Source organism: Uloborus diversus, chromosome 2 (assembly GCF_026930045.1).
Source record: "Uloborus diversus isolate 005 chromosome 2, Udiv.v.3.1, whole genome shotgun sequence".
Lineage (NCBI taxonomy): Eukaryota > Metazoa > Arthropoda > Arachnida > Araneae > Uloboridae > Uloborus > Uloborus diversus.
Genome location: NC_072732.1, coordinates 177,954,179 through 177,980,772, shown reverse-complemented (window position 1 = coordinate 177,980,772; position 26,594 = coordinate 177,954,179). Strand labels below are relative to the sequence as shown.

The following is a 26,594-nucleotide window of genomic DNA, read 5'->3' as shown; positions in this document are numbered from 1 at the left end:
GATTGAAACGTGGTAGTGACATTTCAAGGACAGGCTTATATGAATCATTACCTTTTAGAAAATAAAATTCGCTTTTGTGAAGTTTTGTTTAAACTTTTAAGGGGCAAGGAGGGTTGATTAAGTTTAGGATCAAAGATTAGTTCAAAAGCTGAAGTGCATGGCACCCTCTTAAACAATCTTGGGGGAAGCACTCGGGAAAACTGTCTTATTTCTTTTTAATTTTTCCAAACATATTATAACGTTATGTTTTTAAAATTTCAGTGTCAAAAAATTCCGAAGGAGAGTCGCCGGATTCCCTGTAGTAACTAAATGTGGTATAAAATTGGGTCTAATATACTTCAGTTTTTAAATGCTTCCAAATGAGATCACTGAGCCTCCTACTCTCTCAAACGTGACCAAAGATAGTTTTGCGCTTTTTAATAGCTCAAGTCGAAACGTTTTCTTTGAGAGCTCCCGATACTTCCCTGTTCCATTAATTTTACCTAGGGTTGCCTAAAATAGCATTTCTAAAACTTCCCATTTCGGAGAACTTCTGTGAAGAGCCCGCGACATCCTATTGTAAACAACGATAGACTAAAATGGACTTCAACTTTGAAAAGAAAAAAATAAGTTAAGAAAATAAAATCGGGGGGGGGGGACCCCTTCTTATCCCACTCCGAACTTTACCGAAAATTGTAAAATTGTGGTTTTGACATCAACTTTGAAAATATCGTTGTAAGGGAACTAGAACCCTTTCTTCCGATTCTTTACTGCTTAGGCTTATATAACCAATTTCGAAATTTTCCGGGGGGGGGGGGGGGGGGGGATCTTCGTGATTCCTTCCTTTTTTCGTGTTTTTCCTGTGCTGTCAGTATGGAAGCCTAAAGATGTGCCTATTTAGACTTATAAACATTAGTATCCTTCTTTCAAGGCATATAAAAAATGTATCAGTGTTTATTTTTATTTTACGTTCCCCAATTTTCTTTTTTTAGAACTTTAAAACATGATTTAGAAGCTTAAAGGAAAATAGGAACTAGCGATAGTTTAATGTGTTTGCTCGAATCGGAAGAATCGAGATCCGGTACTGGTTAAATTGACTTTTTTAATTTACAGAGGTGGGCCAAAATACTCTTTAGCCGACTGGGCCAAAGTCAGCCAGTCCGCCCCTGCAAGTGGGTGTGGTTGTTGACGCAGGAATCTTCGCGATGGAAAGTGAGGGGACACCACGTGACTCCGTCCTTCCACAGAGAAAGCGCTTCGCAGAGCTGCACGAAATCTCGTAGGGATTTGAATAGTCTTCGCTTTTAATTTTTTACCATCTGCCTGAAATGTTTTAACACTTTTTTTCTGTCACCCGCAAGCACATAGTTTACTAATAATGGATAAGCGTTTTTTTTTTTTTTAATTTCTACAGTAAGTTGTTGAGCTTTGCCGATTTAAAAAGGACATAGGAAGAAAACGCAGAAATCCAAAGGACCCACGTGGTACACGGCGGCGAAATTATTTGATCTTCTATGCGGATAATAAAACTTGTCGCCTTTACTCCTGCTTCAACGCATACAATAGCGACTGAATGGAATGGTTTGTCTGTTCAATGGTCTAAGGTATTAGCAGAGTTGGGAAGAGAAATATGCATTTATTTCAAAAGCTTAAGTTTTTATTTATTATTTAAAATCCGAGATTTTATTTGTTATTTCGTTGTTTGGTTAACGTTTCAACGAGAAATTGAACTACTTTTTAAATTTTATTTTATCCGGTTAAGTATTTATTTTTTACTTTGATTTTTACTGGAAAATAATATTGTGACGTACATACAGACATTATTTGCCTTACCTTTATTATAAGATTACGTTACAGGAAAAAATAGCAATCTATAAGGTTCTACTTTTAAAATATTTCAATTAGTTCGATTAGTTTTTCCAATTGTTTCTCTTGAATCGTGCCTGCATCCGACGGAAAGAACAAAATGCTACCCCAAGCGAATCTTTGATGTTTATTTTGCAGCCTGAGCTATTGTTACGCGTGTTTGAACTTGGAATAAATGAAAAGATTAATCCGGGTTTCTATGTTTGAAAAAAAGATTATTTTAAAAATCATGGTCAGTTACTTCTTCAATAGCTTTCAGTGGTTCAAGTATTTGCATTAGTTATTCTTTATGCATCGTTGAAGTTTCATGGTGTCCCCGCTACTGAGATGAGTTCAACATTTTAGAAATATTTCATTTATAGGACGTCTACTTTTTTCTATACAGTACTTCTCTTAATGTATTGTAAGTGACTGGTTGATAATAGTATATATTTTTTCTTTTGGCTTCAACTAAGTAACGAAATTTTACATTCGAACAGTAAGCACCTAACCAAAAAATAAAGATAAAAATAAAAATAATAATTTTGAAGGTATTTTGAACCATAAATGTGCAGAAAAAAGTTTAACTCTGGAGAAAAAAAAAAATCAGATTGTGTGACTAAAACTTGTGCAAATTTTTCCTGCAGTTTTAAGGTTCATAGTGATATTATTTTTGAAAAATTGTTTTAAACAAGATTCATTTTAAGTACCAGAAACTGCTCTGTCTAGCTCCAGTTTGTATAAAGAGAAAGATTTACCAGAGCTGTAAATCAATACTAAGTTGCTGATTGCACTTTAAAGGTACGAATATAATTTCATACAAATGCTTATACGGCATATATCTTTGATTTTTTTTTTCTTTTTCCTCTTCAAGCTTCAAATTTCTTTTAAAGATTTGAAAAAAGGCGAACGAACCTTTAAAACAGATTATTATTGACTTCGATCAAATGAAAGAATTCTTCTATAGTATAAATTGTTGAAATATATGTGACTTCAGATCATTATTTTTTTAAGAGCTTAAAAGAGATTAACGATTCTACTTCGTAGCGAAAGAATTCTTGCTGTGGTAGAAAATTACCTTCAGCAGAATTAAGTCCATTGACGAGTTTCAATTTCGTTGAGCACTACGTATATAAGTATTTTCTTGTGAAACTATCTTATTTCTAAATCGCTCTAGATTGCTAATTTGAAGCAATCTAAATTTATTTACTCTTTTAGCTGGAATGCTTATCTTTTGAATCCTTTTAAGCAAATTTATAATTCATTGATCTCACAATTTGGAGTAACAGACATCTTCGAAATATTCAAATCTGCGCATCACGCCTTATTAAGCAAAGCTTCAGGGCCATTTCTCGGATTTCCTTTGTGTCAATCACATGTAACATTGCTTTTCGCCATTAAGAAGCTAATTTAGTTCCAACCCATTAAATGTGCGTTTAAACTGTTGGAGTCGTCGAAGTGATAATTATCTGTGTTCTTACAGGCTACAAGTGTGAAACATCCTTTTCTTACGATCTTTATGTACAATTTATGGTCGTAGTCTCAACGTTCATAATGTGAATCTTTTAAATGAGGGAAATCATTCAGCTGTTTCGTTTAAATGTTTTGGAAGCATTAAGCTAGGTTCCTCTGTAGGCAATTATTTTAGAAGAATGAAAGTTTTTTTTAAAATATATTTCAATCATATTCTTTATTGCAATTATTCTTGCCGAAATTTTTTTCGTGAAAGCAGAAAGCCGCTACAAGAACATTTTTTGCTTTTGGTTTTTTGATGCTGGAAGTACCAAATCTCCAAATGTTACTTCTGCTAATTTGTGATATGTTGAGACTTTTTTAACGTTAGAACTGTTCGGTAGTATTCCTATAGCCTTTTTCGTAATAGTACAAAAATATTTAACAGTGATGACTGTAAGCAAAGGTACTGGAAAAATATCTACACTTGAGTGCAACAAAATAATTTCAGTTTGCTCAAGCTTAATCCATTCTCAGATGCTGAAAACTTTACTTCACTTTTGGATTGCATTTCAAAACTATTTTTCAAAATGTTCAACTTCTTTGCGGAAAGTCGTTATTTTCTGGAAGTTTCTTTAAATTTTCCTTGCTTATCATTGTTTAGGAGAAACATCGGTGAACATATCGTCACTTCAGAGAGAGCTACAGTAAGATATCTAAGCCTCAGAATAATAAAGAGATATCCAATTTGTTGCTTTTAGGCGACGATATGAGCTGCTTCTTAGTTTTATTTCATAAAATTAGACCAAAACTGATTCAGTGAATTCATTTCATATGAAAGGTATGACAGTGAAAGAATTTTCTCAAAAATAAGGCTATTTAAATGTACTCTTTGCAACCACAAAAGATAAGTGTCAATCTACGTTGTACTGCGAATGCAAGTATATCGTATCTTTTTAGTAGATGGGGAAAACTTTTACTTCTGCTTATGTAATAATAACAGAGAAAAATTCCAAACACCGATTCCTTTCAATACATAAATTTCATTCTTGAAAGATTTTAATATTTCATAGTACAACATTTATTTACCCGAACCTGATAGTATGTGCCTAGCTGACCCACCAACTCAGGACCAGCCCGCGCTAGCATGGCTTAATTGAAGCTCGGATTTAAAGCAATTGACGGAAATTAGGTCCAGAGTTTAGTAAGCGAGTGATCCTTTTATTGGCCCCTGCGGCAAGGATGACACGCAAAATCGTGATGTGATCCTTTTATCACTGATAGCAACTAAAGGCCTGTTGGATCTGCTAAGACAAGAAAAGGTGGATGTTGTGTATTTTTGCCAATTACCAAAGAAAGTTATCAAGCCTGCTAAATATATCTCAAAATTAATGAGCCTCTAAATCTTCGTTTGCCACAACCCCATTGCAAATTTGGTTTCATTACATATTTCAAAATTTCTTTCGGTTACAAAAAGTGGCTGACTAAAAGTATATTTATAGGCAATAAGCTGTTTTACTTTTCAATTTTTTGACTTTCAATTTAAAGACTTTATAATACATGGCAGAAATTTCTGTGATTTTCCTTTTTCTTTCGAAAATTGACCACTGTGCATACATTCAAAATTAATTCTATGTAGAGAAGAGAAAGTCTGGAGCACGCTATTGCTTTTATTTCATGGCACAACTAACTAATGATTTGGCATGCAGTGGATCCAGGAATTTAGCATGTTATGGATTCAGGAATTTACCATGCTATAAATTCAGGAGTTTAGCATGTTATGGATTCAGGAATTTACCGTGCTATAAATTCAGGAGTTTAGCATATTATGGATTCAGGAGTTTTGCATACTATGGATTCAGGAGTTTTGCATACTATGGATTCAGGAGTTTTGCATACTATGGATTCAGGAGTTTTGCATACTATGGATTCAGGAGTTTTGCATGCTATGGATTCAGGAGTTTTGCATGCTATGGGTTCAGGAGTTTTGCATGCTATGGGTTCAGGAGTTTTGCATGCTATGGGTTCAGGAGTTTTGCATGCTATGGGTTCAGGAGTTTTGCATGCTATGGGTTCAGGAGTTTTGCATGCTATGGGTTCAGGAGTTTTGCATGCTGTGGGTTCAGGAGTTTTGCATGCTGTGGGTTCAGGAGTTTTGCATGCTGTGGGTTCAGGAGTTTTGCATGCTGTGGGTTCAGGAGTTTTGCATGCTGTGGGTTCAGGAGTTTTGCATGCTGTGGGTTCAGGAGTTTTGCATGCTGTGGGTTCAGGAGTTTTGCATGCTGTGGGTTCAGGAGTTTTGCATACTTGTGGGTTCAGGAGTTTTGCATACTTGTGGGTTCAGGAGTTTTGCATACTTGTGGGTTCAGGAGTTTTGCATACTTGTGGGTTCAGGAGTTTTGCATACTTGTGGGTTCAGGAGTTTTGCATACTTGTGGGTTCAGGAGTTTTGCATACTTGTGGGTTCAGGAGTTTTGCATACTTGTGGGTTCAGGAGTTTTGCATACTTGTGGGTTCAGGAGTTTTGCATACTTGTGGGTTCAGGAGTTTTGCATACTTGTGGGTTCAGGAGTTTTGCATACTTGTGGGTTCAGGAGTTTTGCATACTTGTGGGTTCAGGAGTTTTGCATACTTGTGGGTTCAGGAGTTTTGCATACTTGTGGGTTCAGGAGTTTTGCATACTTGTGGGTTCAGGAGTTTTGCATACTTGTGGGTTCAGGAGTTTTGCATACTTGTGGGTTCAGGAGTTTTGCATACTTGTGGGTTCAGGAGTTTTGCATACTTGTGGGTTCAGGAGTTTTGCATACTTGTGGGTTCAGGAGTTTTGCATACTTGTGGGTTCAGGAGTTTTGCATACTTGTGGGTTCAGGAGTTTTGCATACTTGTGGGTTCAGGAGTTTTGCATACTTGTGGGTTCAGGAGTTTTGCATACTTGTGGGTTCAGGAGTTTTGCATACTTGTGGGTTCAGGAGTTTTGCATACTTGTGGGTTCAGGAGTTTTGCATACTTGTGGGTTCAGGAGTTTTGCATACTTGTGGGTTCAGGAGTTTTGCATACTTGTGGGTTCAGGAGTTTTGCATACTTGTGGGTTCAGGAGTTTTGCATACTTGTGGGTTCAGGAGTTTTGCATACTTGTGGGTTCAGGAGTTTTGCATACTTGTGGGTTCAGGAGTTTTGCATACTTGTGGGTTCAGGAGTTTTGCATACTTGTGGGTTCAGGAGTTTTGCATACTTGTGGGTTCAGGAGTTTTGCATACTTGTGGGTTCAGGAGTTTTGCATACTTGTGGGTTCAGGAGTTTTGCATACTTGTGGGTTCAGGAGTTTTGCATACTTGTGGGTTCAGGAGTTTTGCATACTTGTGGGTTCAGGAGTTTTGCATACTTGTGGGTTCAGGAGTTTTGCATACTTGTGGGTTCAGGAGTTTTGCATACTTGTGGGTTCAGGAGTTTTGCATACTTGTGGGTTCAGGAGTTTTGCATACTTGTGGGTTCAGGAGTTTTGCATACTTGTGGGTTCAGGAGTTTTGCATACTTGTGGGTTCAGGAGTTTTGCATACTTGTGGGTTCAGGAGTTTTGCATACTTGTGGGTTCAGGAGTTTTGCATACTTGTGGGTTCAGGAGTTTTGCATACTTGTGGGTTCAGGAGTTTTGCATACTTGTGGGTTCAGGAGTTTTGCATACTTGTGGGTTCAGGAGTTTTGCATACTTGTGGGTTCAGGAGTTTTGCATACTTGTGGGTTCAGGAGTTTTGCATACTTGTGGTTTCAGGAGTTTTGCATACTTGTGGTTTCAGGAGTTTTGCATACTTGTGGGTTCAGGAGTTTTGCATACTTGTGGGTTCAGGAGTTTTGCATACTTGTGGGTTCAGGAGTTTTGCATACTTGTGGGTTCAGGAGTTTTGCATACTTGTGGGTTCAGGAGTTTTGCATACTTGTGGGTTCAGGAGTTTTGCATACTTGTGGGTTCAGGAGTTTTGCATACTTGTGGGTTCAGGAGTTTTGCATACTTGTGGGTTCAGGAGTTTTGCATACTTGTGGGTTCAGGAGTTTTGCATACTTGTGGGTTCAGGAGTTTTGCATACTTGTGGGTTCAGGAGTTTTGCATACTTGTGGGTTCAGGAGTTTTGCATACTTGTGGGTTCAGGAGTTTTGCATACTTGTGGGTTCAGGAGTTTTGCATACTTGTGGGTTCAGGAGTTTTGCATACTTGTGGGTTCAGGAGTTTTGCATACTTGTGGGTTCAGGAGTTTTGCATACTTGTGGGTTCAGGAGTTTTGCATACTTGTGGGTTCAGGAGTTTTGCATACTTGTGGGTTCAGGAGTTTTGCATACTTGTGGGTTCAGGAGTTTTGCATACTTGTGGGTTCAGGAGTTTAGCCTTCTATGGATTCAATCAAAGCATTTGTCTGGAGTCATCTTCTTTCATATAACCGATTCTTTAGGCTGGCTTTTGCTTATGATATCTAAAAATAATTTTCCTTCAGTTTTCTTCAGAAAACTTCAGTCTTCCATTTGAACCAAGCCTCTCTTGAGGTCGTCTGAGATCCTCAGTCGACCTTCTGATATTCCGTCCATTCCTACCGAGATTACTTGAGCGGAAACTGTGGCCGATAATTGCCTCCCGCTACTGAATACCAATCACTCTGGCCTAAGAAAAAAGCTTTATCTTTGCCTAATCAGCCGACTTCAGGAGCTAGTGAAGTAAGACGGGGTCACCTTCAAAAAGATTCTCCTTATATTTTTCAGAGAAAATTTTGGGTTGGGCTGTTAATTGCATCTTCACGTGAGATTTTAGTACTCAAAGACTGATGAGCGGGTTACGTTAAAAGAAGGCCAAAGATCTCGTCGACTGATTGGATTTTTCTTTAATGATGTGAACTTCTCAATCAAAGGGGATTTGATTGGATACTTCTATTGGACATGTTACTCATTTGCACTCCATTACGTTTACCTCAATGACCTTTTCATTCAAATGGTTGAATATACTGATGGAAGGCTAAGATTAAGTGAGGTCAGCTTGGGCAACAGATCTTATTTGCTGTTTAAAAAACACCGACTAATATCTAACTGTATTATAAAAAATACATGACTTTGAAAACTACTGGTGTTGCAGTTTGTTAAAACTTAAGTGGCGAAACTGATTCCTTCACTTGTTTGTAATTTTGATGTTTTCGTGTAGTGGGTATCTGCTACTTGAGGGATTTTTTAAAGTTGAAATTGTGTTTCAATTAGAAGTTATGGAGAACTTTATTTAATGAGCTTTTAAATGCTCTCTACTTCTTAGCTTTTCCTATTCTTACTTTTTGTCCGCGAGTTATATTGTCCGAAGAAAACTTTCAAGAAGAAATCTCCTTGTTCTGCCATCGAACAACTAATTGAACTGCTTAGAAATTCGTTTCAAGGTCCTGCTAGCTTAAAAAGTATTTAACACGAAACAGTATTTTCAGCTGGAGTAGTTTAATTAGTCCATAAATATTACTTACCAATGACTTCAAAAGATTGTGTTGAAGTAGTTAAAAAAAAAAAAAAACTGTTCAATTTCTTCAGTGTGTTCGCGACCTGGCCCGAAATTTTTCAAAAGAGCGCTGCAATTAACGAACTAAAACTTAAAACTGAAAGGTCTTTAAGTGACTCGTCAATAAATAGGCTGTTAAAGATGAAAACAATATGATTTTTAGTTCATTTTGAACTGAGAAATTATATGCTAATTTTACAGGACACCGAAAGGGAAAAAAATCATAATAGTTTTTGCTTGTTGTTATTAGCTTCCTTAATAATAAACACCAAACTGTTTTCAAAGATTGATTTCTTTTCTGCTCCTTGCCTGTAAGGATGGTTAGTAGGGTGGTTCAAAAATACATGTAAAAAAAAGTTTCTCCTAAATAAACGGGACGCCCCTCAATATTTTTAGACTTGTGGATAGTAATACAATGTAAAAATTTTGGCTTCCTATTTCAACTCTAAGAGGGTGCTCAACCCCCTCCCCCATACTTCCTAACTATGGGGAGGGTGTTATAAAAATACATTGAACTGAAAAAACAATGCTACATATTGTGATGTACACTAGTAGTATGCATAAGCATTGCCGATGAAGCAATTATTTACAAAAAAAAAAAAAAACAGCTGGGGATGTTAAATGTTTCTAAACTTGAGGTATTTTCTCTACTACGACTAATGCAAATTAATGGGACATTGTGCACCCTCTCAAAATTTGAATAAGAAGCTAAAACTTTCACAGCATAATACTATTTGTGAGTTGGAAAAAATAGGGGGTGTCCTGGACTCTAGCTGAAAAAAAAGTTTGTTTGAAACACCCTAATGGTTAACTCGGTCGCTCCTTTTCGTTGTTTCGAAATCAAACTTCCCTCCTTTGGAACCGCAATCGTGCCTCCTTTTCCGATGGCAAACGAGGGCAGACCATTCTTCACGTCCTGGCTCAGGACTCGGCTGTAATACCTTGTCAGTTTTTCCTCTCGGGGGATGTCGAACTGCTCTCGAATCTATCTTGAAAGCGATTTTAATCGTCGAATGATTCCTCTAGGGGATATTAGAAGAAATATCTGCATTCTTACTTGCGATTTCGTAACGATTTCTCTCGGAGCTCACAGTTCTTGTTAGAACGTGAGGTCACATTCCATCTTCCGAGAGAGAAACCGGTACGCCTTGAGAGACCTTCGGGGAGTTTGCGGCGACACATCCTCCCCCCTTCTCCCAGTGTTCTGTTCTCTGATTACAAAAGAGCACAGGTCATCACGATGAGAAAAATGGGTAAAAATGAATATTAAAAAAATAAGTTTTCAGGTTAACTTACAGCATGACTTTGTTTCAAGGAATTAAAAAAAAATTGAGTGATACTTAAGTAAATAATTTAAGAGTTATTCCAATAGAAAATCCTTTGAATTTTTCACGGAAAACTAAGAATCGCCTTAAACATGCAATGATTCTCAACATGTAATGTTTTGCAATATTGCCTCAACGGAGTGGTCGAAAAAAAAGGTTGGTGGTACATCCGTTGGAGTTTGGTTGGACTCGTCAAAAGAAAAAGGGATTTGAAACCATTTGCATTATTTTTGCAAAAAAAAAAAAAAAAAAGGAAAGAAAATCAGGGCACTGTATCCCCTTTCGTCTCCTCAAACGACAGCACTGCTTTTAATTCTGATGAACATTTGACCATTGCTGTAATATTATTTTTTGAAATCACAAATACACATTTTTTCCAATCATTCCAAACGCAGATCCATTGGGTGGGACATGGAGGTCATGATCGTGACCAAGGACAGCTTACATCTGCATTTAACTCAGTTTCGAGAAATGACCAGAGCGCAGTATTATGCTTAATTTGTGGTCAAATGAAATACTTACGATACCACCTTCTAATTTGTGTGCTCATATTTTGCTGTTACAGTGCTCACCTTTAACGAGGCAAATTAAATAAGAAATTAGCAAAGAAAACAACAAAGACACCCGTCAGAGTTGTAAACTTAGTAGTAGAGTTTTTCAACATTCTGTGGACGCAGGTTAAAAATAAAAAAATAGTCTGCAAGATAAACCAACATTAGATTAAGTGAAAATCGAAATCGGCACCAAGAAATGCATACAAATCAGACGATAAAACAAGTACATGCTATGTGTGGATTATGTCCCAGAAAATGCGGTGTAAATGTTCATTAGCTGTCATTTAAAATGTTTTTCTTTCAAAATTTTAGGATTTTTTTCTTTCCAAGTAAATAGTAGTCTGCTGACCTTCTCAAGAATCTGCGACGCTTTAGGTAAATTCGCGTTGTTTTTGCTAACGGGGCTGCAGTTAATGGATTTAGTTTAAAGCAGATATCACTATATGAAGAAATAAGCATATCTGTGACTGACATTGTTTTTCGAGCAATCTAACATTTCTTTTTTCTTGTGGTTATTCTCAATATTACTTTATTTCCGCATTTTACACGAAGTTAACCTCAGCTTTTTTTTTTTTTAGCTCATTGGAGCTAAAAAAAAAAAAAAAAAGCTGAGGTTAACTTTTCAATTGCAGAAGGTGATGTCATTCTTTCTGACGGTAACAAGTGGTTACGAAATCAAAGTTCCGAGTTGTGGCGAGCCCTTCGTCTTGAAGGCGGAATTGGCCTCGGGCACTGTTCTTTTTCCGTAACCTTCTCTCTATCGTTCTTCTTCAGTCTTTTCCTGATAATGGGCAAAAGTTCAAAGAAACCTGCAAGTTCCTTGGATCTTCAATGTGTGAAGATGATTGTTAGCAAATTTAAAAATTTGAAAAATATTGCTAACTACAATGCAAAATATAGTTTACCATTACGTGAAATGTTGTACCAAAGCAGACTTAAGAACTACATTAAAAACTAAATCCATTTTGTGCATTTCTTTTACTTAAAAGCTACCACAACTGAAAAATGTTACTTTTTTTTGAACTAATCTTGTTTACGAATCATATAGTAATCAAGTAGTGTCACTATTTTGAGTATTTTCGTGAAAAATAGCCAGATTCTGATTTAAAAAAAAGCCTGTTTTTGAGGTTGATGTAGTTCATTTCTTCACGGGAGTAATTTGGGATAATTGTTATATTGCAGAGTTGAATAATTTTCGCAGTACACTGGGGGAATTCTTACATCTCTTACTACTATTTCTTGTTCGAATCTGGTACTGTTGAGTGAAACTGATGCTTTTGTGATTTTGTTTGGGCATTTTTTCAGAGATTTCGATGCGATATGCGATAAATTAACAGCATTTATTTACCACGCATTCAATCCTTCTTTCCTTAAATCAATACTAAATTAGTTTTAAATCAAAAGTACTTTTTCTTAAACCATCACCAAGTTTGTCAGGACTCGACCACCAGTTTGCTAGAAAGAGCAGTTTGCTTTCTATTGAATTCGATTCATTAGCTGGAAGATAGCTTCATGCGATTACTGGTAGGTGGCGTGACTTAAGATCGTCTGAACCTTTGATTTTTAAAATTTGGTGCTGATTCAAGAAATAAAGGAGAGAATTCGTGATCAGCAATAGCGCATCAATGTAAAATGTTTGAAAACAAATCATGAAATCTTCAGTTTCAATATTTAGCACCAACGTACTTATATGTAACAATTACTTTTGGGCAAAATTTCTACCTAAATGTAGCGACTAATTTGAGACAGAGGGAATATTAAAGTTCTCCCGTAGTAACTATTACACTGCTGAAAATTTGCCAGCATCATCACCATCTAGGATTTGGCTAAAGTCCTGTTCAGGCTTCTTTGTCCAGCCACCATTTCTAGGGCTACATTCGGAAACAGGCACCGGTCGCATCGGTGCCACTGCAAGCGGTCGAAACGGTTGAATTCCTAATTGAAAACGTATTGGGACTCGATCGTTTCTGAACGCTTGCGGTGGCACCGGTGCAGGGGCGGCATTTCAGCATTTCATTTGGGGGGTCGAGTTTCTTAAATATGTGTTACCACAGTGCGGTAACAAACACACATTAGCTAACAGTAGGCTTGTCAGACGTCCCGGTTTGACCGGGATAGTCCCGGTTTTCAGACAAAATTCCGGCGTCCTGACCGGTTTACTTCAGGTCCCGTAAAAAGACAAATTTTTAAAAATTTTATTTTTATAATTTATTTTTAAAAATAATTAACTGTGAAGGAATATTTAGGATAATTACTTTATCATTTGTAACAGTCACTTGAAAATTGATACCGGATTAACTTGTGAGGATTTTTACAAGATTGAAACCAGAAAATACTAAAAAAGCCCTATAAAATGAAAAGTATATCTAAATATTGTTCATTTTTTTGTTCCTCATTCAAAGTGTTTTTAAATTGAAATAAAATGTAAATATTTACATCTTATTTCAGTTTAAAAAAATATTTACATTAAATATTTACATCTTAGAAAGTGAAATATTCAAATCTTATCCACTTATGTCATTTTTCATAACTCCTGTTTTAAGTTTATAATTAGTAACCATTTATTCATAACATTAAGAATAAACTGCCCTTTAAAACACCAAAAATCAACCACAGGTGGGTACCTTTTGAACACTAGCGACGTTTGTGAGGGGGGGGGGATACATCCTGGTGTCCCGGTTGAACATTTCAGAAGTCTGGCAAGCCTAGCTGACAGGAAGTGGTCATAAAATCGGTTTAATATAAATAAAAATTAGTGCTTAGAAGCAATTAAAATTTTGATTCATTTTCTAATAAGTTTTCATATAAAACATTTCGATACCGAAGTTTTTATACCTTTTGGAAAAGTTTTAATGCATGATTTTTGGAATTCGGAAGAACAGGGAAGTGTTACTATCAGTGCCCATTGTCATGATGTTTTGTTAGTACAGCTAAAGAGAAAAGGTTTTTTCTTTTTTTTTTTTTTTTTTTTTTTGCCCATTGTGCTTCGAAAATCTTTCTCTAACCTAACGAAAATCTTTCTCTACCAGCTGAGCTGATTGAAATAGTTAAAAAAATAATTGAAGATTGAAGTAACAAAGTTATGTATGAAAACACTTTTTATATCTTGCTCTTCAAAAGCACACCGGCAACTTCAAAAATTGTGAGGGGCTTAATTTTTCATCATTGAATAATCTAGTCTCGTCGGCACTCTCAGCTTCAATGAGATGTCATCTGCCACCAGCTCTGTTATTCACTATTCCAGGCTGAAGAGTCCATAACAAGGACGGAACTGCAGTCTCTGGATGTGATAACGGGTCTGACGGTATATTGTAATTTTTCTTGCCTAGTGCTAAAAACTTTATTCATAATTGAAACATTTTATTTTTCGTTTTCAGAAAATCCATTCCAGATAATATAGAGCCAACCATGCAGAAAAATAATTATCATCAAATCTTGTGTTAATTTTATTCGAAAAACAATCTATTACTTCTACAAAGTATTAAAAAATCAGTGTTTGACTTCACATCGTCATGTGGAATTTTTTATTTATTTATTTTTTTTTTTCAGCGCCTTTTTAAAATTGGCTCGGAGGAAGAATTTTTTTGAAAAAGTTTCACGATTGATTGAAATATACATCTATGTAAAATCTATTTTCAATTTCAATTGCAGATTGAACTATGGTAGTATGAACGCACAGATCAATTGTAGATTGAACTGTGGCTTGAATAGTCCGAAAATTAAGGGTAGCCGATTGAAGGTGTTTTGATGGAGTAAAGCATTTTTAAAACACTTTCCTCAATACAAACAAATCGAATAAAAATTCAAATGAAGTCATACATACTGAAAAGCATGAGCTTTTTCACCATTGAAAGAATCGTTTTGCAATGATTCTCACAGTCGTGAAATCACTGCTTTGAAGTTATAGAGAAAGATTTTTATGGTTTTAACTCTTGAAGACCATCTTGTGTCACTTCGAGATTGCATAATTATAGATCCCCATAAAAGGTATTTTTGATATATTTTTTTAATTCAATAATCACAGGCATTTTTAAGAAGTTTCTATGAAAGCAGATAATGTATTTAGCAGCTGAAACGTGTTTCTAGCAAAAGAAAGCGATGAACACTCGTCAAATAAATATACACTTGAAAAATGAGCGTAGAAGTGAATGTAAAATATCAATGAATTTTCTTGAGAAAACCATGCAGCCACACCACTTTGCACGAGCCTCTCATATTGGACATACCATCGTTACACTGAGCACACAAGTATGAAATATTTAGTCGTGAAAAGGCCGAAAAATACTTCGTGAATTTCCAACTCATCATCCAAATAACGAAAAACACTTTTTCTAGTCTGGGAATGTGTCCAGTTTCATCAAATAGTTACTGAGAACCAGCGAGATTTTTTTAATGAACATTGATTTCCGACTTACATAAATTGAATTCACCCATTTTCTATCATTCTGCTCAAAAAATTTGGGGGTGCGACCGCCCCTTCTTGACCCCCCTATTTGGCGCCCCTGCACCGGTGTGACCGGTGCCTGTTTCCGAATGTAGCCTAAGTCTGCAACGGCCTCGCTTGCTTTTTGGCCAGCAGTAAGTCTTACACGTTTCTTTCGTTGGACATGGTTTACCAATGCGACATTCATTAAGTTTCACGTAGAGTGTAAAATGTTTTTCCTAATGCCTTCATTTATTATTTTGTTTATAAGTGATAATCTGCAAATGATAAACTTTCCGTTACTCATGAAACTGAGGAGATTAGATTTCCGCTATATGATAGTGTAACGTGACAAAAGACTTTCCATCGAAGGATGAAAAAATACTGCGTCAACTTTGATGACCTTAAATGTAACAATCTCCTGATTCTCGTCACGAGCGAATATTTTTCTCAAAATATATTACACAGCTTTGCACGAGACGGGTATATTCATTAGTTCTTCTAAACCTATTACGGGAAGGTTGCTTCACTTTGCGATTTATGAGGATTTGTTTCTGCAAACGATGTCTCTCATACACGTAGTGCTCTAAAATTCTGAATAGCATTTTGATTGTAACAATTATATGTAAATCAATTTAATTACTTTTACTAAGTAATTACTTGGAAACAAAGTTCAATATGTTTGCGACCTTTTTACGTGTGAGAACGTACTCATCCCCTCCTCCTCCCTTTCTGTTTCAAGAAATGCTACAGGGCTATTCTGTCGTAAATCATTGACCATCACAGAAGAGAAAATGGCTTTGGTGCTCTAAAAGAGCTTCAAATATTAGTTAATTTTTTTACGTATGATGACAGTATTGAGGTGAAGGTAGTTATTTTCTGAAAAATATAAACATTGATTATAAACAACAAAAGACCGCCGTAACACACTAACACTAATTACGTCATACACTGATTCGGTATACCTTTATATTTATACCTACTAGAAATTAACACATCATGAAATGACGGAGGCAAATTTAATTTTTATCAGAGAGATCTACCTTTGAATTTGACGTGTTCCAATAAATATCTGGACTTCAAAGCCAGACTAACGTAAGTCACGTTTCCACTACTTCTCAGCAGAACATAAAAACGTTTGTTTACTGCATGCGAAGGCTAGCAGTGCTCTTTTAAAACTGATAAATAAATATAAAGGTTTTCTTCTTTTTTTACGGTTCAATGTGGAATAGGAATCTATTCATATAGTTTGACCACCGATGAGATGGAAAAGCTAACATCCGGTTTACAGGCGGAAATGGACGCATTTATAAGTTTTCAGGGATACTGCCTTTTTGAAATGAAATTACCGAATTTTAGGTGCTCCAACAATGAAATAATGTCGTCACGCTAATTATTTATAACCTGTGGCTTCGTACTAAGGTAGGGATTGACATGACAGGTATAGTTAGTGCATCCATTTTTATCGCGAATTTCATTGTGCACGTCAGAGCTGAAAGCATAAGTCATAGCATAAGTTCCAATCTCATCTTCTGCACGGTCCCTTAAAACTTAGAGCTCTAATATCTCTTTGAGTTTTAGTCGCAAATGTTTTAAATGTTTTATTTGAATTATTTTTCAATTTAGATTGTTCCCCTAAATGATTTCCCTAATGAAAATTTGTGAATTAAGGGTCCGTATAAAAAGTTAGCTTTCGTGTTTATTCACTAATTTCCTTTTTCGCTTCACAATATTTTAACTGTGCATCTTATTTTGACCATTTTTGCAACTCGAAGTATGCTTCTAGGTTTAACGGTTGCGAAAAAGAGGTCTTGCAGGTTAACCGGAGACACACCGTATACATTGTAGTGCCATGCATCTACATTAACAAGAGCTAAAAAGTAATTAAAATGCACGACAAAAGATTACTCTCCTGAGATCTGCTCTTTACTCTTTGAAAGTTAAAAAAAAATCTTTTAAATTTGAGGATCTATTGCGGGTTACACTCCATAATTTTGTTACCTTGAGACTGTATGAATAAGTGAACGAATTTTACGGCTGTTCTGCTCAGGGCCGCCGAGAGCCCCTTGTCAGTTTGGTTCTCCCCCCCCCCCCCGAGACAGGACCCATCAAAGCGCCGGACCCTAGTTTCCAACTAGGCTGACATGGCCTCTCAACGGCCCTGGATCTATGCATTCAATTACCTTAGAACCCTCCAGTTGACATCTTCTATCCGTTAAATGTCCCTAATTCAGGCACACTCATTTTTAGCGAAGCTGTGTATAGCAAATTTAAGGATATTACATAATAGCTTCAAGCCCTCTACGTTTACTGTGTATTTAACTTTTTAAATCGATGTTACGGCTATAGCGAAATTTTTCTTGGTCTCTTCGACTTCGTCATAAACAAGCGCGACAGTAGTTAAAAAAATATTTTGAAGAAAGCGTTCTCAAAGCACTTTTCGCACCTAATTTGTAAACATTTCCTCATACTTTGAATGCTAAAGTTAATGTCATTTTAAACTTCCTGTTGCAATGAAACGTTAGATTTAATGGAATGCGGGAAGTTTTTGACCTTCAGAAAACGACTGTGAAGCAGATCGTCGGGGAATTTATTTAAAAGGAAGGAAGAGATTCAGATTTTATCTTTTGGAATCCACCTTGATGATGGAATACACCCAGCATTAGCAACCAAGATACTATCTGCTTTTGTTTTTCCCAAGATGTGTCCGAGTTATTTAAACGCCGAATTTTCTTTAAAAATGTCAGTATGATAAAAATAAAACATGACATGAAATGTACCTAGGAGTTGAAAAATACAGGGTGTCCGAAAAGTCCTTGACACATTTTAAAAACTCATAGAAAAGCAACAAATTGTCGTATGAATATAAGATTTTCGCCATAATACTTCACAGGTTCAAGAATTGTTTATGTAAGTGACAAAGTGTGTGGATACATGGGCAACTTTCAGGTAGTGGTCCTAAGGTTTGGCGAATAATTACTTCCATATGCGCCTATATGGGGGAGGGGCAAGTGGGGCTCAAGCCCCTCCCTAAGAAATTAAAACATCTTTGCTTTTAGTAGTTTTTTTCTTTGAAAAAATGTAAAAACATTCTTCTCCAGTCATTAATGAATAAGTCATTGAAAATTTCATCTGTACTGATATGTTTCCATGGGGAAAATGTCCGAGTCCCCTCCCCTTAAAATTTTGCATATGGGCGCACATGATTATTTCCACTTTCTCTTTTCCGCTTTCGTAACGTCTTGCTCACCAAATTTATATTTTGTCTTGTTACTTCGTGGTGAATTATTTAATGCAAAAATGAAGACTAGTAATGTTAATATTTACAAATATTTAGAAAGTAGGTGGATTTTTACATTTTTGTGTGCTTAAGTAAAATGGTCTTATTAATTTGAATTTTGTATTATAGTGAGTCTCGACTTACGCGAGGGATGCGTGCCAAAACCCTAAGTCGACATTTCGCGTTGTGAAAGAGTTTGCCTAAGAAATTTTTATAAAGATGCCCAAATATTTTACACTTTAAACACCATTGCAAACTGTTTAAAATCTGTCCTTAATCACACATTTCTTTTTCTTACGTAAAAATCTGACTTTTCCACGGAATATTTCAAAAACAAGCTGTTTTATTAAACATAAAATACTGTTACGACGCACAAACTCAATGATCATGGGAGGGAGGGACATGAAATAAAACATTACGGTACGTGCAGTATGTAGTAATAATAAATGCTGCACCATATTAGTACTGTACAATAGATGCATTAATAATATTTGTAATTTAAAAAATAAAGATGATGATCATCTTTGCTGCGTGATCAAATCGTTTATCTCAGCATATAGTTGTTTCGCCAGTTATTTTATAATGTTTCCATCTACGGTAACACGCCTCTTCCTGATCTCTTTAATGCCCAGTACAAGAGCAGTTTCCATTTTCATAATAGTTGCATTTTACTTATCCACTTACTCTGCGAACGTTTGCGGATTTCCCTTTTAATTGTGGAAAATTAACGCATACCTAACTGTTGTGCTACCTTCGATGAATTTTTTTGTAGTTCAAGCATATTCAGAGTCTTCAGCTTTTATTTTATTGTCAGAAATTTTCTCTTTCCATCTTCACAAGCTTTACATGAAACAGTGTGCTTAGTTGCCATTGTATTTCAACAACTTAAGCATCTTTACTAATAATAAAGCTGAAAGTCTCTCTGTCTGGATATCTGTCAGGATCTCTGTGACGCACATAGCGTCTAGACCGTTCTGCCGATTTTCATGAAATGTGGCACAAAATTAGTTTGTAACATGGATGTGTGCACCTCGAAGCGATTTTTCAAAAATTCGTTTTTGTTCTTTTTCTATTCCAATTTTTTGATCATTTTCCGGATCAAAATTATAAGCTGAACGAGTAAATTACCAAGTTATCATAACGTGGAATCGTTTCATGGGCAAGTCAATTGGTGAGAAATTCATCGCCTGTATTATTTGTAAATATACAGGCGAATCAATCAAAAGAGTTTTTAATTTTCTACTACGGGCAAAGCCGTGCGAGTGCCACTAGTTTAGAATTTAAAAAAAAAAAAGTGGAGTAACTTGTGTTATTATTACTCACTAACAAAGCGACATTCAGACTTGTATGGGGTGGGAACTTAAGCTGTCATTGATGCTAAAGGGATGAAAGTCCTTTTATTTTATTTTAAACCAGTGATACCTTCGTACCTGCCATTTCTAGCTTAACCGGTGAAGGGTACCATGGTGGTTGAGGGGGAGGGAAAGAAACTGAAGGGAAAACTTGAAATACATATACATATCGCATATACGCACATACCTATACACACATACATATATATGTATATAAATATATATATACATACATATTTATACATACATACATACACACACACACACACATACATATATATACACATATACATTTAAAAAAAAAACATATATATAAGGGGGAAAAGGCTTGATGAAACCAGTAGCCAATGACGCAGCCGATACTTACGCACTATGATTCCTTCCGAAAATTTTCGTGTTGCGGGTAAGAAATTCGCGTTCTCTCTAAAATTCGTTACTGGTGAGAACAAGCGTTAAAGCAGTTTCGCGTAAATCGAGTAGCGTTGTAGCCAGAGTTGAAGTATTCCTTCAATATATATATATTTTTCAATTAAAGAGTTGACGAGTAGTTCTAGCATGTTTAGACAACAGAGGTTTTACAAATATTTCTTAGTATTTATAATTTTATAATACTTCTAACTAATGACTGTAGATTGTCAGTATTTTTTTCATGCTGATTGCAATATATTTAAACCTGTAAGCTTATTTTGATGATGAAATGAAAGTTTGGTTCTCTGGAATTTTTTTAGCTAACGGAAAAGGGCCTAAAAAATAAAATAGGAAGTGAAACCCTGTGAAAATGGACGAGCACGTACGATGTTTTTGTACGAAAAATCAAGCTTGCCTTAGAAAGAGTTACGGTGGAGGATCCAAAAAAAAAAAGTTTATTTTCTTTAAAATAGGGGAAAGTTGACAAATATAGATTTGAATTGGAGCTATTGTGAAATAATAAGAAATTGCAATTGTTCGTTTTCACGAAAGTAAACATAGTTGATTTGTAATTTTATTGTACATTAAATTTTTTTCCATAGAAAATGATGCTTAATGACTTGCAATTTGAGTAATGTTTCATAGCATTAGCATAAAGGCAGGTCTTTATTTTTAAAAAGTATATGTTGAAAAACTTTGAGTTGGTTCGTTAGCAGCGCCATCTGTTGAAGAAACAAAGTTTGAGAAGTAGGAATTTATTTGGAAACATGACTTAAATAATTTTGTCTTGTTATTAATTTACTTTTTAAAACGAGCTCTGAATGTATGCAATAATGACCGTAATTTCCACAATGAGAAATATATGAAGTGCTATAAATTAGTTTTACAAGTAAAATGAGATTCAAAATTATTTCATGTAATCCGTAGAAGTTTGTTAAAATGGGCGAAGAGAAAATGTGAGAATCTGTTGTTAGTTTGTGAATAAATATTATACAGAACTTTCAAAAATTTCGTAAAGACACTAACATACATTACATCGACTCAAAAATCTTTTGATGCATCCCGAGCGACAGCTAAGTACTGTAGAGATGAGTATAAACATTAAATCTCCTGTCGGAAATAGATGACGTAAATTTAAATGTAATTTCTTGACTCGGATTTTTTTTATTGATTTTAAATAGAGAGTGTTTGAATGAAAAGTTTGTTTTAGAGATTGTGGATAACTAGTAAGTTTCGTGTATTGATCGATTGCATAACAATTTGCCTTCGGATATGGATGATGACAAGAAAAAATATTTTTGAGATTATATTAACTCTATGACTGTGTGTGTGTCATCATACAGCCCAAATTCAAAATAATAGAATATCAGAACTGTTTGAACAAAACTTGTCCCTGAGTCGAGAAAAATGAACGCATGCAAATTAAAAAGAAAAACTCGTTATTCATGAATGGGTAAATCAATTTAAACAACTTTTCATTTTTTATTTTAACAGTTTATGTATCATTAATACATTGGAAAAATAGATTTTTCATATGGGTCAAAAGATTAGAATAATTTATTCATTCAATGTAAATTTTAAAAGTTAGCGAAAATATTTGCATACCTGTTGCCCTATAGTTTGTCACAAGTATGGAGCTTGGGGCCCTGATAGTTTTGCGCACTTTTAAAGATCTTTTATTGCACAAAATGGGTCTTCGAGGTGATAAAAAGGAAAAAAAACAAAGCTACGTATTGTATCATTTCTTAAAAGTAGAAAAAAAACCTGTCCAACTCAATTCAAATGAACGTTTTAAAATCTGTGGTATGTAAGATTTTAAAGAAACATAGAAGGACTGAACATCTAAAAAATAATTCGAATATTGTAATTTTTTGACTCAATGTAAATCTTCATCTCTATAAACTTTTGGATTATTCTGTCTGAGATTATTTTTAATTGAGTTTATTTGAAATGAAATGCACACTTTAAGGTCTAAGAAAGGTGGTACGTTCATTTAAATACCTAATTTGCACTTATATTTGGTTAGAATAAACTTTTTTCCAAAAAGTGGGAAGTATTCTATTATTTTGAATTTGAGTAGTACAATTTGGCTGTTACAATTTAAATGTTTGACATTTGAATGAAGAGAACGTTAATTTTTGAGAAGACAAAAAATGTTTCCATTTTTAGCGTGATTACACTCCTAAGGGTATATTTGCTGCTTTTAAAATGAAAATACAATATATTAGGGGGTAACGGCTCCTTTCCCCCTAAATACTACCAAGCATCACTCACAAAGAACGATACATTCGCAAAAGGAGCACGAAAACCTGTACAATCACACCCTTTTGAAAATTTCATTGGTGCCTTGTCACTTTTGGGTTCCCTTGGATAAAAATAATGAAATTATTTAACGTACGATTCACCATCTATTATAATGATAATTGGGTGCAATTGTTTGTAGATGGAAGAGCATATTTTTAATATTCGGTTTTCAATTGCCTTTTGTAACATACAGTCAATAATAGCATTTTGAAAATAACAGAAATTCTAGCATGTTCAAAGCTTACATGCTTATCCTGCAAAATTTGTGTCGCCAGTGTTTGCTAACGTGTTTGTTCTTCCAGCTCCAGGCTATGTGGGAAATGAGCACAATGGAAAGAAGATACTCGGTACCCCCGAGTACCCTGTCTGACCCGTCTGGAAGGTACCACACGACAGAGGACCTCCACGCTTGGAGCATCTACAGACAGAATCTCAACTCCGACTTCACAGACAGCGCTCTTGGTAAGAAAAATATTGCTCTACGCTCTTATTTCTTATAAAACAGGTGTTCTCAACCTGGGGAACGTAGAATAATTTCAAGGGAGACGTGACTGTCTCAAAAAATTAAATAGGAAATGTAAAACCAACTTTTAAAATTCCCAATTCTGTGGTTACATGCAAATGTTTTCAATAGTGTCGCCTTTTCTTTTAAAATAGTTTTTAGTTCATTGTTCATTCATATGTCTCTGCGAATCTGGATTTTCAGCATTAGCAAACGTTAGGTCAAAATATCGAGTAAGGCATTGAAGGTGATCTGAGGTACGCTTTGTCACAGTTGTAAACTAATTTTCAAAAAATTTGTAAAGGACAGACACTGGCAGCCGTCCTCTGATTGACGCGGTGGAAGTGACTGGTGTTACACGCCAACCTCACCTAGATTCTCGATAATCCCAAATTGATTTCTATTCAGTTTTTTGATTCATTGATTTCATGTGTTCTACTTATATGTTCAAAAGACAGTTACAGATGGAGGACAAAATAATATGAACACCTTTGAAAAAGTATGCCATATTTCACACCTATAGTACAGCCACGCCACCTGCAACAGAAGTCTGCCACCTGGTAAGCGTGAAGGGGAACCTATCAGTGTGTCAACAGTAGTCACAAATGTTGCGTGCTTGGTTTTAAATTTCTGTAATAAGTTGAGATGTCAGACCTTACAGAGTTCCAAAGAGGAATGATTGTTGCGGCGCGTTTAAGTGGAGCATCGGTTACGGAAACAGCAAAGCTTTTGGGGTGTGCAAGAGGTACGGTGTCAGAGGTTATGACAGCATACACGAAAGAAGGTAAAACAACGTCTTCAAAGCACCACAGTGGCCGAAAGTCAAAGCTTGCTGATAGGGATAGAAGAGCTTTGAAGCGCATAGTAGCCCGAAAGCGCAAGCAATCCTTATCCGAAATAACATCTGAAATGAAACAGCATTCTCCAGGATCCCGTTTCAACAAAAACTGTCAAAAGGGAAATTCATGCTGCGAACATTTATGGCAGAGTGGCAATTCGAAAAACCTTGGTGACAGCAACTAATGCTTTCAAGTGACGCCAATGGTGCAGAGACCACAAAGTTTGGTCCTCATAGATGTGGCAACAGGTAATATGGTCAGAAGAATCATCATTTACCCTATTTCAGATTACCGGGCGCGTTTATGTCTGGCGAACGCCCTCAGAAGCCTTTAATCCTGAATGCCTCTTGCCGACTGTGAAGCATGGGGGTGGCTCAATTATGGTATGGGGTGCGATATCTTGGCGTGGTCCTGGGCCACTTGTTATTCTGCATGGGCATGTCAAATCTAATCACTATCTGAGCATTCTAGAGGATCATGTCCATCCGTTTGTCCAGACTGTGTTCCCTGGAGAGCGACCTCTCTTTCAAGACGACAACGCCCTTATACACACTGTCAGATGTGTCCAAGAGTATGACGTTCGAAGAGTATGACAGTGAAGTTGAACATCTCGCCTGGCCCCCTCAGTCTCCGGACTTAAATATTATTGAACATTTATGGGGATATTTCGAGTCCAAACTTCGTTCCCGATTTCCACCTCCATCCGGACTTTCGGAATTAGAGACCATTCTACAAGAGGAATGGCTTAATATTCCTTTAAATGTTGTCCATGACCTTTATGCATCTATCCCCCGTCGCATTCAATCTGTTCTTCAATCAAAGGGTGGTCCAACCCCCTATTAATAAAGATTTTTCCTTATTTCACAGGTGTTCATATTATTTTGTCCCCCATCTGTATGTGTAGTAATATCAACTTTATGTAGGAACTTATTTACATTTATTAACAAATTTCAGCTATCTTGACCAGCTTCAGTTTTAAATTCCACTTGCATGTATGGACCACACATAGTAGTGGTATGGGGAGAAGGGAGAAAGCAGAGCCTGAGTGTTCAAAGGGAGTGAGTGCAAAGCCTCAAGGGTTGAAAACCTCTGTACTAAAGAATTTCGTTTTATATATAAATGCAGGAACTGGATAAATCTTGTATTTTAATGTTGTGCTTGAAATATGTATTTAATAACTTAAGCTAAAGATACAGTAGAAGCAACAGCATATGGTTGTGCAGAGCTTTAAACACTAAATGAAAGTGAATGTAAATCTTAATTTGTGCTATCACAACTACACTTATTTTTGACACTTGATGCAACACTTATTTACCTTATAACATTTTGCTGATCAAACAAATTTGCAAAGGACTTCAGACACGTGTTTCGGGGGTACGAGAAACTGTTGTTGTGCTGTCTGTTATGCTTTAGCTTTATCTTTCCACCAATCTAATTCTGTATATTTCGTACCTGAGATAAAACTTTAGAGCATTTTTTGCGTGCCAAATGGTTCATTATTTTACAATTTTTTCATGGTCGTTCGGCTTATGTGCTATTTTTACTTTTTAAGCTTTTTTTGTGATACTACCTCATTGCCTCAGTTGGATGTCTTTTCATTCGTAAAACCACTTCTTTTGCATTGAAAAAGAGTCTCATAGTAACCCTGAAACACATGTCTGCAGTTGTGTGATTCAATGCTCCAGTATTTTCCTTCACTGAAAATTTGACTGTTTATCCATTTTTTAAAATTCCAGACACAGGCCACAAGTCCCAGCCTCCGTTCGGCAACTTTCGTCTGCGGGAGAGCACAGTACAGACCATACTCAACCACCCCAAGTACGGTCCCAGGGAGAGAAACTCCGAGCTTGGCAACAACGTCTTCACCTACCTCCGCTTTGGGCTTCCTCGAGTCCTGCCACATCCTGCTGCCACACATAACTCCAAAGCCGCCGCTCTCCGCAACGGATCAAGTGGCTACGACTCCAGCGACGACTCGCCAGCACTGGGAGGACGTAGGCAGCGTCTGGCACGCAGCGACCCGGACTTCAGGGACCGGATTATCCCTGTCGGCTCATCCCAGACATGCTCACCAGACCAGGCTCTGCCACGACTGAAAGCCGCATGCAGCGAAGCGGACCTGCTATCCCCAGACTCAGGAAGGTTACGTACACGACAGCAGGCACTCAGGGCACGAGAAGAGACCAGAGAGGGTTTCAGAAGGGACCCTATGCCCGGAAATGGACATGTGCCAGGTTCGAAGGCCGGATCTCATCTGTCCGTGCATTCGCGAATGTCACCGGATAATCCTAACAGGACCCCGACAAAGGTATGTCTTGAAAACCATTATTTTATTTTCTTTATTGGGTTTGCGTAGCCTATTTTCATTTTGTTCCGCCCGTGACAGCTCATATCGCTCACTCTTTTTCAAAAACGTCATAACTTAAAAATTAGTGATTTTAGTGATACCTTTTTTTGAACTACTATGAATGAGTAGCACATCTCTGCGAGATCTGCATTTCTATAACTTAATATTTCGCCGTTTGAGGGAAAAAGTGTCGTATTCGCATTCTCAGTTACTTTCGGGATCTGGGGGCACGGCAGTGCCCCCGCCAAGTCGAGCGCGAAGCAAACACTGCCGTACCATCCTTTACTGGAACCATTTCGCCGCATTTTCAGGCCCCTATTTGAGAACCTTCTGATGAGACCAGAACGCAGAAATTTTCGTCATCCAGTAAGCTATAATCACATACTTAAAATCCGAAATTTCAAGTCTGTAGGGCATTTAGTTCCGAAGTTAAGCGAAAGCTAAATTTCGCTTTTATGACACTCACTCA

General features: G+C 36.4%; 1 protein-coding gene across 1 annotated transcript in view; it reads left to right on the top strand.

Moving 5' to 3' along the window:
• The window catches only part of LOC129216179 (ATP-binding cassette sub-family G member 8-like), an 87,324-nt gene that overhangs the window by 30,127 nt on the left and 30,603 nt on the right, over nucleotides 1-26,594 (top strand). The window contains 2 exon segments of the mRNA XM_054850358.1: nucleotides 22,740-22,899; nucleotides 25,515-26,086. Of these exon segments, the coding sequence (XP_054706333.1) occupies nucleotides 22,749-22,899; nucleotides 25,515-26,086 (723 nt within the window). The 5' untranslated portion in view covers nucleotides 22,740-22,748.